General features: G+C 40.5%; 1 protein-coding gene across 2 annotated transcripts in view; it reads left to right on the top strand.

Annotated features, from left to right (window-relative positions):
- LOC120570296 (inactive dipeptidyl peptidase 10-like) overlaps nucleotides 1–14687 on the top strand; it is a 154201-nt gene extending 139514 nt beyond the window's left edge. For both annotated transcript variants that reach the window (XM_039818563.1, XM_039818565.1), the window contains 7 exons: nucleotides 1987–2181; nucleotides 5517–5571; nucleotides 5673–5772; nucleotides 6649–6707; nucleotides 10292–10364; nucleotides 11434–11507; nucleotides 12580–14687. In XM_039818563.1, coding sequence (XP_039674497.1) covers nucleotides 1987–2181; nucleotides 5517–5571; nucleotides 5673–5772; nucleotides 6649–6707; nucleotides 10292–10364; nucleotides 11434–11507; nucleotides 12580–12717 — 694 coding nt within the window. In that variant the 3' untranslated portion in view covers nucleotides 12718–14687. The remainder of the gene's footprint in view (nucleotides 1–1986; nucleotides 2182–5516; nucleotides 5572–5672; nucleotides 5773–6648; nucleotides 6708–10291; nucleotides 10365–11433; nucleotides 11508–12579) is intronic.
- The last annotated feature ends 412 nt before the right edge of the window (nucleotides 14688–15099 follow it).

Genomic DNA, 15099 nt, shown 5'->3' with positions numbered 1-15099 from the left:
AAGTCTCTTTTATATAGACCTGAAGGGTGCCACTTTGCTAGTTTGAAAGCCATGATGTCTCTCTCTTTGTCATGGGTGGGCCAAATTATCTTCCTCATAAGGAGAAGATTCCAGATTGGCCCATCTGAGCTTTCATTTTCTCAAAGGCAGAGCAGGATACCCAAGGCTCGGTTTACACCTATCACCATTTCTAGCCACAGGGGGACCATAGGCAGGCGGGGGGAACGCATATTAATGTTAAAAAACCTCAAAGTGAAATTTTCATGCCATGGGACCTTTAAACAAAAGTGTTAAAAGCACACCAAATTGCCATTCTTTGAGCGTTTTTCTTTAAACCAAGAGTGCCATCTAGTGTGCTCAGGAAATAAAGAAAAATGTTTCACGAAGCTTCATTTGGCCATCACTTTTATGTTTGTTTACTTGAAAGTTCATGTGTTTTTTAGGGTGACGAACATAGACAATATGTAGCAGAGTTACTGTGCCACCATATGGCAACATTTTGGATTTTAAGCCGAAGAAAGAGTTTTCTTTTAAAAGATGAGGCAAACTGTAAACACTGCAGGAAAAAAGTCATGGTATTCAGGTGCATCACCGCCACCAAGTGGACTGGAGTCGCTACACTCTCATTCATTGACTCTCTCAAGGCTGATTTTTGGTCCTGCATAGGCTCAAAGCAGAGCTTTCCCAGTAGCCTACGTAAGTTGCCTCAAGTTTATACTTGTGCGTTGGTGTATGTGTCGATCTCTTTAAGAGAATAGCAGGTCAGTGTGTGGTGGAGCGAGTGAGCGAGTGACGGCGATTAGCTTCAGAGCGAGTAGCGACTCTAGAGTCCTAGTGAGAGAAACAAAGAGTCTCCCCTGTTCTTTCGGACCATGGTGGGAAATTTGGAGCAGGAGAAGTTAACCCTCTCCTTGATTTCATGTTGTTTATGGAGAAGGAGAACCAGGAAATGAGTCGGGGCAAACTCAACGCTACACAGCCACGGCCGAGCAACTTGCGCGGCGACGTGTAGTTACATTTTTCAAGGGGTGCATGTCAGGCAACGGCGTAGGGTCTGTGTCTCCACGTACCAACGTAGGTACCCACGTTGATTTAACGCAGAAGTATAAATCACCCTTCAGTCTCATTATGCTCCTTTCTGGAGCAGCTGCTGAGTCAAGTGCGACACCTAGTGGTAAAATTCTAAATACCGGTCCGGTGCTTGGCTTGATATCAAACCAGTTTGAAAATCTTTCCACCAGCCTGAGCCCACTGGTGAATACATGCAACCAATGGCGAGGGGCTGCAAGTAGCCATAGCTTTGTTCTAACGGGTTGGGAACCACTAAACCTCATTTGTGTTTTTCATATGAACCTTAGGATATTTATTCTGGGTTTTTTCTGGGGTGTTGAAGAATTTTCATGGAATCCTGGGGCTACTTAAGGGAACTTAAAAGGAACACGCCGACTTATTGGGACTTTAGCTTATTCACTGTATCCCCTAGAGTTAGATAAGTCCATACATACCCTTCTCATCTCCGTGCGTGTGGTAACTCTGTCTGACGCACCCACCGCTAGCCTAGCTTAGCACAGATCCTGGAGGTAACCGGCTCCATCTAGCCTACTGCTCCCAATAAGTGACAAAACAACGCCTACATGTTCCTATTTACAAGTTGTGATTTGTAGAGTCACAGGGTGTACAAATAACAAGGTCACATGAGACACAGCCATCTTCTAACCGTATACATACTGCGAACTATATTCTCAGAAGGCGAAGCACTGCTACTCTCTGCTCCTTGGGCAGAGTGATTATTACCCAACTGAGCGAACTCTCTGCTCCTCACCACGGGGTTTCTCAGGTGCTGCGAGCAAATCACTCCGCCCAAGTAGCAGAAGGGTATGTATGGACTTACCAACTCTTGGGGGATACGGTGAATAAGCTAAAGTCCCAATAAGTTGGCATATTCCTTTAAGACTCTCTCTAATAACACATAGTGTCCGTTCACAGCGACAGCGCCCCTGGTGGCCAGGCTGTGTCTGACCTCTTCTCTCTGAGCTGGGACTCTGTGCTGGTCAGCTCGGACAGCGTCATCGTGGCTCGTCTGGACGGCCGGGGCAGCGGCTTCCAGGGTCAGAGGGTCCTGCACGACGTTCACCAGAGACTGGGGACTGTTGATGTTCAGGATCAGATCGACGCTTTGGAGTATGTTTTTTTTTTTTTTTTTAATTGATTCTACTAGACAGGGTTAACAAACTGTACACAGTATAGCATGGGGGTCTCCAAATAAGGCTGAAATGATTGCTTATTTGCTGATAGTCTTAGTGTTGATAGTGTATATTTTAAGTCTTTTTTTATCCCCAGCGGGTAAATAAGTTTGTTGCAGCAGCACAAGTACATAAAGATACATTGGACAAGAATAAATAATAAGAGGCATATAAAACTAAAAAAGGACTAAAAAAGTGGCAAATAAAAACTGTAGAGCAAGAAAGATCATGATCGTATCATATGTCAAAATTGTGCATGTGATATATATAATATTTGAAAAGAGGGCTAACACTGTCCTGATGTATAAGCAGACTGAAATATGGATCAAACTCCAATTTGTACGAAGTCTTAGGACTTATTTGGAAGGGAAGTAGTGTTTAGTGCAAAACGTATCCATTTTAAAGAGTTTAATCATGTATGGACTCAATTGTTTGTTTTCACACTGCATGTATTTAAACCTCCTGTTGTCCTCGGGTCAAATTTGACCCATTTTCAAAAAGTTTTTATACCAGAAATGTGGGTTTCTTTCAACCAAATTGTCAAAATAAATAACGTGGATGGTTCCATCAAACACTCTTCATGTGTAAAATATATGATCAGTTCACTACTTTCATTGAATTTGGGCGTTTTATTCAATTTTATAGCATTTGGAAAAAAACAGCAAAAATCAACAAAAACATCCAAAAAAGTGACAAAAAAAAAGTTGGAAAAAAAAGTGACAAAAACATTGGGAATAGCGACAAAAGAATTTAATTTAAAATTTTGACCTAGAAAATCTAAAAGTTGCACGGTCGATGGGAAGACAACACAAGGGTTAAATCTCTGCACCAATTTCTATGTTGAAACCTGTTAGCCGGCTCAGTGTGAGAAAGGAACTTTTGGACCACTTCGTGATAATGAAGGTACAGTAAAAAATAGAAATGCATGGCAAAAATAGTGTATCCTCAATATTTTAGAGGCACCCAAAAATTTGACAAATGCTGTTTTCAGGGGCTCTCGTGGCTTATTAAGAGGAGACAGTTTCCCCTGGCTCCCCCCGTAGGTCGTAGCATTCTTCCTGTCCATGCTGACTGCAGTTAACCCTTTCTAGTTTAACTCCGCCATGAGAAATGATAGGATCACCTTTATGTATCCCTCTGCCCAACCGCACAACCCAGCTAACAATTTATGGTTCCCAGAACGTTGAATGACGTTATAACCCTGAGGGAACGTTCCTTAAGAGTTAGTTTTTGGTTCGGTTCGAACTAACCAAAAGGGAACCAGAAACTAACCTTCCCCAACGTTCCCTAAACGTTCTGTGTTAGTGGGGAAGGAGCCACTGTCCATAGAACACAAAGAGGGATTGTAATACTATCAAAGCCGGCCCGACGCATAAGCAAACTAAGCGGCCGCTTAGGGCCACGGGGATACACGGGGGGCCCCCAACAGCGCTTGGAATGTCCCACAAAAGAGCTCATAACAGAGCCAGTCTATTTAAAGATAAAGTGTTGCTGTTAATTGGTCTCACATTAGTCTTTAAATGCTTATTTGCACATTATGAGTGCTTAAACTAATATTTACAATACACAAGTTGGTTTAGTGGCAAGTGCAGTGGCAACACATTACAATGTGGAGAGTCCCCAAAACAAATCCTGCTTAGGGCCCCCAAAAGCCTTGGGCCGGCCCTAATACTATACATTTGGAAGGCTTACGTGCAGTTTAGTGTCACAAATTACTTTCCAAAAACTGAGTGTCCCAAATGATGAGGCTCTTATTTGAGACAGGTTAAGGTTAGGGTTAGGGTAGCACAGGTGGTTTAGCAGATTCATAATTAATTAAGGACATTGTATGGGAAATTTAAGACACTAAACTGCGCCCATCTACTTACATCCTGTATACCCATTTGGAACATACCCACTTCATTTGGCTAACTCAGACTGCTAAAGCTAAAACTGCAAAGATTGTTGTCAAGGACTAGCTTTTACCGTGTAACTTTAACGTTACTCTAATCAGGAAGGGCTCACTTCATCTTTTGCTATTTACTTAGATGGTGTCGTATACGACAACAAAAGTGTTATGTCATATTCAATGTCGCCACATAAATAGCCTATATGTGTTAACAATAATATTAGAGACTTACTTTTTGGATTAGAAGAAACGCGCCTTTTCAACGAGGTCTTCCATGGATCAAAGTCCTTTTAGAAGCGTCTTCATCCAGCCTGGAATAACTATTTGTTCAATAAATCCATACTGATGAATCCTTTTTTTGATGTCACGTCGGGTAATGTCCGACATCTCCGCATGGCTTCAAACTAGCGTCGTTCTGTTTGTTTAGCATGAAGGCTAACATCTGGGCCTTTCTAACGGCTTCTGTGTGATCCTAGCTAGGTCTTCCACAATCTCTGTAATCCGATCTAGAACTTCAGTGACTTGTCGGAGACTTGCAATAATTCCAGAATGATAAATCCTCAACTGAACGGTTGTTTTGTCATCTTTTTGTATGCTATCTTTTTAACGTTAGCACCTGCCATCTTCACTTCCTGTATTCAGTGGGCTGAGTGTATTGACCAATCAGACGCCATCTTTCTGACTAGTTTCTTCATCTTTGGCGTTTTAAGGCAGCCCTTTAACCCTAGCCAGTGTGATAGAGAAATGGCTCTGACCATAGACATAAATAGACCTCTACCTCTATATTATGGCTATGGCTCTGACCCTAACCTGATAGAAGCAGGAGGGCCTTGTGTGTGTGCCGTGTGTGTGTGTGTGTGTGTGTGTGTGTGTGTGTGTGTGTGTGTGTGTGTGTGTGTGTGTGTGTGTGTGTGTGTGTGTTGTGTGTGTGTGTGTGTGTGTGTGTGTGTGTGTGTGTGTGTGTGTGTGTGTGTGTGTGTGTTGCAGGAGGGAGGAGCTGCAGGTCATTCAGGAAGCCCTGGATGTGTAAATGATTTGGCCTCCTGATGTCTCATAGCAGACAGGAAAGGCATTGGAGATGGCATACCTAACTTTTTGGATAAAAGCGCAATGGACTTTTATGGGAAAAACTCAAAACAGTTTTATATCTGTGTTAGTTACAGAGTTTGTTTTTGTTTTCTCTGATTGCCAAGACTTGAGACAACAATTTTCAAAAGACCTACATACATTCATGTGTCATCCCTGCAGCGTACACATCCTGATAGCCCAGGTTCTCCTGAAAAGATTGATGTCTATAACTTGATTGTGCATTACAGGTTTGAGGTTATACAAGCATGGAAAAACTAAATTAGACCTCAGACGGTTAACTCCCTTTACATTTCCAGGCACCTGGTCAGGCTACCCTATATTGATGGCAACAGAGTTGGAGTGTATGGAAAGGTAACACAGCCTCTGTATGTAATAAAGAAATAACCCACATGAAATGAAAACTGTTTCTTACCTAACACTCTTTTAAAGCAGCCATGCTCTCTGTGTTCCAGGCATATGGAGGATTTCTTGCCTCTCTCCTGCTCCTCTCCCACAGCTCCATGTTCCAGTGTGGCATCGCTGTCGCTCCCATAACAAACTGGAGACTCTATGGTATCATACAGTGATGGAATATCATACTTTCTTACAGTTATACAATGATTTTGCTGCACTGTAGCATGCACAAGTTGAAGGAGCTGATGGGATAGCATTTCACGCAATTGTACCCCGTGCGATTTAATGTGACAAATAAAATTGATTGATTTTTCTGAAGTTGTGGCTTATCCCAAACGCGTTCCAGACATTAAAAAAACACAATTATTCCATATTTGGTAATCAATGTTGACCAAAAGACTGTATACACAGATGGACGATACATCTCCACTTCCTTCCGCTGTACAAAAGTGAAGTAAAAATATTTGGAGCCACAGTCTGAGCAGTAGTGATTGGTTGGTGGAGCCACGGTATCGAAGTCCCGCCCATAAACCCAACCAATCGGGTGTTAATCACAGCTGTCAATCATGACCTTTTACCCTGTTTTTATAGCATCAAATAACTAATAAAAACCATCTTTGTGAAAAATGGATTCGACGTGTACTTAGATTTTTTGGGGTTGGCCCATGTCACATCCGCTAACATGGAGATGAGGAGATCCAGATGTTTTGCCTTCATTAATACAGTCTATGCAAAAAACCCTGACTCTGGCATGGATCAGATGTAAGCTATACGTCTGGAAAAGTCATGGTGATGGGATTTGATTCACAAAACAACACCAACCAACTGATCTACTCATCCAGAGAGTAAAAAAAAACCCTAAGAAGGCTAATAAATGGAGTGGTGCAACATTAATCATCGATGGCATATTCTATTTGTCACAATGTCCAATGTTAAGTGAAGAAGTATATTGAAAGGCATTGAAAGTGGTATCATGAATGATTTTTTAATTAAAACTGCCAAGACTCACAATATCTCTGTTTCCTTTTCATTAAGGGTCGGCCCACGCTGAGAAATACTTTGGCTCCGCAGCAAAAGAAGATCACAAATACCAAGTAGGAACATGCCATTATTTTCACAACAGCTGATTGATGAATAGTTGATTAGGTAGAGGAAACTGCTGGAATACATGCTCATTCTTCTCTCTGTTTAAATTGAAAGTGCTTACAACTCCTTGGCTGACACAGTATTATTAACAATGTTTTCCCACTCCCGAAGGCAAACTAGACTCGTGACAGTTTATTAAACAATTTTGTCATGGCATTCAACATGTTAATGAGACACAGGAGCCGGTTTATTTGTGCAACCAGCACGAATCAAGAGGTCTTTAGAGGAAGTTTCCAACCACACCTGATATTTTCATTCGTTGAGGGGCATTGTGCAGCGAAGCTGGAGGAATGGAATCCAGAATTGGACAGAGTGGTGATCATTGTCTTCACAGACAGTCACATTTCTTTTCTCATTTCTCTGAAAGTGACAAAAATGTCTCAACTGCAGAGAAGACAATAACAGGTTATTACGGTCTGGACCGCATAAAGTGGCAAGATGTGAACACGTATCTGCAGCTAAAGAAAGATGCTGTCTTTTATTGTTGTTAGGATTGAAAGTCCAATCATTTCCCCGAAATTGCAGGCTTTATTTTGCAACACAGTGATCAGAATACATAATAACGGTTTCACATTGTCGCTCACTGCTGTATGATAACATGAAACAATTATGCATTAACAATATTTAACGCATTCCCATGAACAGATACGTATGATATTGTAAGAAAACGTATGCACACCAATTTCTATGATATCCTACGAAATTACGGCAACCGGTCACATGACAGATACGTTTAGCGGTCTTTGGAGCTGAATTTAGCCTACAAAAGGTGTATGGGAGCTGGGCACCTCTTGCAGTTGAGTTCAGCCGACAAAGGTGACCGTCATGCGGCGACAACAGTTTGGACACCAAAACAACTTGTTAAGATTAGAAAAAATATTGTGGTTTGGGTTTAAACACTGGTCCCCTTAAGTAGTTCTCCCAGGACACAAACATATGTTTTCTGGGTGAAAGTCTTCTGTTTTCCCTGGGACATGAACTCTACTCCCTCGCTTATAAGCCCTGTGTTTTAGGAGCCACCCATCCTCCCTATGTGGACCAGAGCCGTCTATAAAAGCAGCAGACACTGTGGTGCAAACAGCAATAAATAGATGGAATACACATGAATTACAGTGCATCACTTTTCGTATTTATATTTACGAATGGTTCATGAGGCCAGCCTGCAATATTATAAGATAAGCAATAGAAACTGGGGTCTCTCAATCAAAAGATAAGAAAAGACGGGGCAATGCTGTCACTGTAGTCAGTTCTCCGGGTTAGGATTCCTTCAGTGTTCATCGTTCAGGAGGTTTTTACCATGAGCCAAATTATCCGCAGAGGGCTCATCCTCTCCAAATCAAACCTGATTTAAACCAGTAAAAACACTGGAGGAAGCAGTTTCACTTTAAAAATCTGTGTTTCTCTGAAGGTGTTTGGTACGCTGATGTTGAGCTGGTGCTAGCTCAGCTTGTTTTTATCTTATAACTTAAGATCCAGACGTCCGATGACTAAAATCCTTCATCCGGTAAAAATATATTGTTAAGAGTTAATGGGTAGTTAAAAAAAGATCTAGATTTCCAAAAGTGTATTGTAAAAACTGTGGCAAAAAAACAAAACACAACCACAATGCTGACACATGCGCAAAGGGGATTTGACCAGATTGACCAAATGACACGGACCGTGTCCTTGATTAAATGACTTTGTTGGGCGCCCGGAGAGCTTAGTTGGTAGAGCGGGCGCCAATTAACCTGACTCCGCCAGATGGATCGCTTCACATTTGCTCGGCATATCCATCTGTGAACTTTTGGGAAGGGGCGAAACATATCACCTATGTTGGTGATAGACGGGCCAAATCAACCAATCAGATCAAACTCTTGCCGAAACCAGTAGAAGAGCAAAAACATCTTTTCCTCCGAGAAAGCCTCCAGTTTTTTGCTTCTTTCAATGAAGGAATACTTTCTCATTCGGATAAAACTGGCGCGATAGCTATGCTCATCTCATCCGTGGATCTGCCGTGTTGTTTAGTCGCTTCTCGTTGCGTCACACCTAAACCCGCCTCAAAACCAACGCTGATTGGTCGGTCGTTTGGCAAACGGCTCCAAATTTTCTCTATCTCAAGATGCCAGACTGATCTGCGAGTGGAAAACTGGAGCTCGCCAGATCAGGACAGTCTCACGAGGCTAGGCGCCAATATATAGAGCTTTACTCCTTGACGCGGCAGGCCCAGGTTCGACTCCGACCGGCATTTCTTCAGCTTTCCTGTCAATAAAGGCCTAAAAATGGCCAAAAAATAATCATAAAAGAAATCGACTTTGGCTTTGAACATTGTTGGAAACATTTTGGATAATGTAAGTAAACAACTTAACCAAATATATAACATGGGTCTAGTTGTTTTTAGAAATTTAAATGCAGAAAAGGTATAATATACTGCATCAGTCCAACCTTATATCAGTCATAGCATATTGGAATTGATGTAATACAGCAGTTTAACTAAATATAAACTCAGTTTCACTTCCAGATTCTGGGTTAACAGATGGATTTGGAAACTGATGTGGTTTTTGAGTTAGTCCTCACATTTACATTTAAAACAGGAGAACAAAACGACAGGTGTAACTAATAACATTAATCATGCTGCATTCCATGTAGTTGTGCCAGCTTCAGGGCCTGGGTTGTGCACATGCTGGCTCACTGGCATTAATGGACCGGAGACATTGTTGATGTGATTTATTACACCTGTGTGCTATTACGCGTCCAAATATCTGCAGTGGAAAAAGGTCTATTGCAATGACAATACATTTAGAATTTGCACCTTACTTCTTCTTGATGGCAACAGCGTCTGAGGCTCATGGTTATTGTAGTATTCGGAGCCATCTGCTACACCAAACTGGAAGAAAACCGATGATTTCACAGAAACAGTGTTGACATTTTAAATAAGAACGTAATAGAATTGCTACATTATACCGAATACTACTGGATTGATATCTTAAATAAAATAGGAAATGGGAATTTATAGTGCAGTATTTCATTTGTACTTTTCTTTATTTATTAAACAAATTATCAAAATACAGAGTAACACAGCAGCAGAAAGAGATGTGGTTCAGAGACGTTTGTCCTTGCCTGCAATGGTATTTTCCTCTATACATGTAGTTAAAAGTATGGTAGCTCATTCTGTCATGTAGGGATTATCAGAATAGACTACTACCGCCTATAAATGTAGTTAAAGTTATGGCAGTTCATTCTGTCAGGTTGGACATATCTATCAGAATGGACTACTTGGCCTGTAATGGTTTACTGTTCTAAAACCTTTAAAAACTGTCAACTGTACAGTCATTGTTACATTTCTTTTACTTGTTGTAACCGATCCTTTTCAAAGATGTGACTTTATTTCTTACCTGATATTCTTTGGTCATTTGCTTAAACCTACTGTAAGAGCACACATTCCTGGAGTTAACATTACGTATTGTTGCTTAGCTTTGAATAAGTTGTTTAGATGATGTTACAACTGTTGTGGCTGTCTGTGGAGGCTCATTTTACTGTTCACTGTCTCCGGCAGATTTCCAGTCTGCTCAGTAACATCACATCACAGAGTCCTCTGAACTTTCATATTATCCACGGCACCGCGGATGGTGAGTATGGGCAGGTACAGAAAATGAAGCAGATGTGTGGATGGATAGTAGGGTTTACTGATAACCATAAAAAAAAACTCTTGGTCTAGAGTTATTTTATAACATTTAATGTGTCTCCAGCATTTAAAAATATTATATTCTAGCCACTATATAAAAAATTGGCCTGCCTCTTTGCAGCAAATTCTAAAAATAATACTATTAATACAATGTGCTACACTATTTTAGCAATTTTTGCATTTGCATCACTCGTAAGAATGTGTAGGGAGGGATTTTACATCCAGAAACATGTTTATGATATAACAGTCTTTCTGTGTATAGACCCAATCCCAATGTTACTTTACAGTACAATAACTTCTGGATAGAAAACTCCTGCATCCCGTACATTTAACGGCGCTGAGCAAATGGGGACGAGGAACAACTAGATATACTCTCATCTCCTTCATCTAAAATGCATGTTTGATGCTTTCATATGTCAACACTTTGACTAACGTTAGCTTGGAGAGCTAATTTACTTGACCTCCCAAACTAGCAGCCAGTCCAACAGGCAGTGACATGTCCTGTTCCTAACACTAGATTTGGTTTATCAAAGACGCTAGCAGAGCAAAACGGGACAGAAAATAAACACAGCAGAGACCAAAGATAGATGGGAGCTCTATGTTTAATTATTTATCTTTAAATGTTACAGTTACAGCTGAAAATGACAACAGAAGTAAACAAGTTTGCAGATTTCCCATATCTCTGCAATTCAAATCAATGGCCATTTGTCTACCCTGAAGTTATTGTTGTGTTAGCGCAACGTCACGGTGGTTTCGGTCTTTCGGTTGGTTGAACATGGCAATCCCATACTTGACTTGTTGTTAACTCTACCTGGTCTCGACTACGGGGTCCCACAACATACAAAATCTAACCTTCCATTCCTTTACATTGTTGCAAAATATTATCTGCTGGACACGTTTTGACACTACAATTCATTTTACATGAAACTCCCAGCTGTGGAAGCGTAATGGACTGAGTAGCTGTTGTGTCAGGCTGGGATGAATTTTCATTTGAGTTATCTGTTCTTTTTCAGCCACTGTTCATTTCCAGCATTCTGCTGAGCTGGTCAAACTGCTGTCTGCATTGAATGTTAACTACACTCTCCAGGTAACTGCTGCCATTTCTTCTCAGAGTGCATTTTATTTCATAACAAGAAGATAGCTCGATGTTGTGTTTATGGGTCAAACAAGCCACCTGCTAGTCTTATGGTTTAAAGAGGAACTAAAAGGTGAAAGCTTCCTGTCTAGGGCTGGGTAACAATATTACGTCCATCTTCCAACAATACTTTTTCAGCTGTAATGTGCGATATGAAAACACACAGAGAATGTCTGATTTGCGATCTTGCTATCTCATTGTTGGATCAGATATTTCCTGATTTTAATCAGGACTTGGACATTTTAGACTATTTTATTCAGGAAAAGTTCTTGTACAGACAACACTTAACATTTGATGCATTTGGGTTTTAAACAAATTGTGTAGTTTCTCAAAGTATGTAATAAAATCATGTTTTTTTTTTATTGCATTGTCGCAATAAAAAAAACATTTTGAAAGATACCTGGCCCTAATCCTGTCCTCTTGAGTCTGAGTTAGATGTGAACATCAATAGCACTCTCATGTCTGTACGGTAAATATGTAGCCAGTTAGCTTAGCATAAAAACCGGAAACAGGAACCAGCTATCCTGGCTCTGTACAAATGTAACATAAACCGGGACCAGTAACTTCCTGGAGTCTCCGCTGGTTGCCTGCCAACTGCTTGTGGCCAAGAAATAGTTGGGAACGAAACGGCGGGAACGAAAATATATTTGTTTTCATACTATTGTATGTTTTTCTTCATAACATGTTAATTGGTGAGCTTTAGGTGTGCTGGTAGACATATTTTGTTACCACTGGACAGAGCCAGGCCGACTGTTTCTAGTCATTGTGCTAAGCTAAGCTAATCGGCTGCTGGCTCCTGCTACATATAGATGCAAAAGAGATGACACTGATTGATTGATGATAACATTCTTCCAACTCTCGGCAAGAAAGCGAACACACATATTTCCCAAAATGAAGGTTTTAAAAAGTACTTGTGATACTGCTGAGTGGTGTCACTGATGTGACATTTACAATGCAAACACATTTGAATAATTAAAATCAGAAGGTTTAGTTAATGACACTCTTTCTCTTTCCTGCTGCCTAGATTTTCCCAGATGAAGGACACAATATGGCCGCCACCAAAAGCCAACACTACATGCTGCACTCAGTGCTCACCTTCTTCAAGCTCTGCTTCGAGGAAAAGCAGGTCGTCGCCCCTCAGACATCTAAAGAGGTCGACTAGCCTGCGGAGCCTCCTGTGATGACAGTTTTGGGAAGAGTGAAGAGTGTAGCAACTGAGCCAACAAAGAGAGAGCATGTTTTCCTGAAGGGCTGTTGTCTGTAAACCACTCCAAAGGGTCAGCATGTGAGATACGTAGCATCACGTTTTGGTAGTAGCAGCGTGGTGATTCCCGGGTTGTGATGATCAGGCTGTGGATTTGAAAAGATGGTTGTATTGTCGCCGTATTCTAATGCTTCAGATTATACTTATTGTTTGTAATGTTTGTATTATATATTGAGTACAAACGTCAGGGAATCAAAGAAATTTGTATTTTTCCATTTAAGAGCATAATTTTTGCGGACTGATGTAATTGACTGTGAATATTTCTATTTGCTGCAAAAGGAACAATTTAACTTAACTTGGGAGATCATATCACTAAACAGTTTTTGCAGGTGCCTTTACCTCATTACAGGCGTCACCATGTTCCCACCTCACAGCCAACACAGTGTTCATAGACCTACCATGATGTCTAATTAGATGGTGAAGATTAAATATTGTAAGCACTGAGGATTACCAGAGAATCTGCATCTTCAGTAATGGTTGAGTGATTCCTTATTGGACTAAAAAACAATTGCCATATGGTGATTTAAATCACATCCAGATAACCATCATGTGAAACCTCAGTCTCATTGGTTTTATTACTTATCTTCTTATTTTCACATGTAAATAATAGTGAAAAAGAAGGTGAATTTACCCTAAGGGTTTTATTTCAACCAAATCAGAGTGGTGAATTTTGCAACAGTGGACTGATGGACCACTTCCAAAAATATTGTTCCATTTAGTCACTTAGATACAAGAACATAGGAAAATAGGGTTACCATTTAAGAATACCTGCGCTGGTCAGTCAATGAGATAAACTCGTCTGTAGAGTGTATGTGGGTATTTTTTAACCCCCACCTCGGTGATATTTACAGCAACATTTACCTGCAGTTTTTCAGTGAGCTCGCTGGTCCTTCCGTAATTTAAATCCCTACTTCACATTTTTTTTATGCATGAAGAGCTGCTCAGAGTGAATTTGACTTTTGTGTGAAATCGAAGTCAAAACTGATCTGATAGATGGAAGCATGCTAACACAAACACATGGCATATCGATGACAGAGAGAATGAAAGCCATCAGGAGAGCAGGAGACTGTACACACAATCAAATGTACAGGTCCTGCTATTCTCTTTTGAGCCCTAGTTTTCTTGCCAATATTTGTTCATATTTTGGCCAATTGGCAGCATTAAAAGAATGGCGAATTAGCAATTAGCAGTTCGTTTTTTGCAATGGATGTACAGACAACTATCACTGAATTACTTTGATACTGAAGGAACTTCAACTACAAGTTCTGAAGCGCCTTTTTTCTATGATTTCTAAGCAGATTCATGGATGTTTATTGCCATTATTATTCTGAGTTATGACTCTAAGAAGGGCCTCCCTGTGGAGGCTTTTGGCAGTCTCTTTTGGCTTTGGTCCTGCTGAATGTCCATGCCTATTTAAGTATATTAAAGAATTTTAGACTTTATGGGGATCAGATCATAAACTACATTGCAGGAATACTGATTGGTATTCCTTTTAATGAATAAGTCAATTTAAAGATGGATTTATGGATGTATGCTCTTTTCACATAACACTGGATTATTCACTGTTACATGTATCGTTTTACATTCCCACATTGTGAAAAGGGTTTTAAATGGGCAAGAAAATGGAGAAACTTAGCTTTTATTAATACCAGTGTATTCTGTACAGCGTGCTTTGTCCATAACCAGACTCCTGTAATACTGTATGATCACCATATCCTTCCTTGAGTAGGATGTAGCAAACCCGATCATTTTCTGACCATGATCCTGTGCTGCTTTCACTTCTGCACTTTCTTGATTTGGTCAAACTGCATATGATTCTGTCATACATACTGACACGTTTATATGCTGAAATAAATTGTTAAACAAGACAGCGTTGCATCTGTGCGTGGCATTGTTTGCTGTTGTGCTTAGAGGACAAAGCAAGAAAATTAGAATTTCCTTTAGGACCATATCTGATACAACATGCCCAATCTTGATTTAAAAGTGCTGATGGTTCGTATAATGCTCAGAGGCAGCAGCAGTGACCGAAATGAACTGCAGTTGTTTTCAAGTCAAAGCCACAGTCTGCTGCAACATTACTCTTCAAATGACGCTTTAAAGGAATAGATAAACATGGATCCCAAAACAGCAAAAGAAGACATTATAAAGCTGAATGTCTACTCTAAGCGTTGTATTAGATTACCAGACCTATCTCAACAGGTCTGGCTACACCACAGGTACATTCCAGGATAGGAGAAAAACACGCTCTGGGTTGTTTGCATTTCTTTAAACCAATCACAA

This window comes from Perca fluviatilis, chromosome 12, assembly GCF_010015445.1.
Source record: "Perca fluviatilis chromosome 12, GENO_Pfluv_1.0, whole genome shotgun sequence".
NCBI classification, from domain to species: Eukaryota; Metazoa; Chordata; class Actinopteri; order Perciformes; family Percidae; genus Perca; species Perca fluviatilis.
The sequence above is the reverse complement of the archived record's forward strand: the minus strand, read 5'-3'. Positions and strand labels throughout refer to the sequence as shown.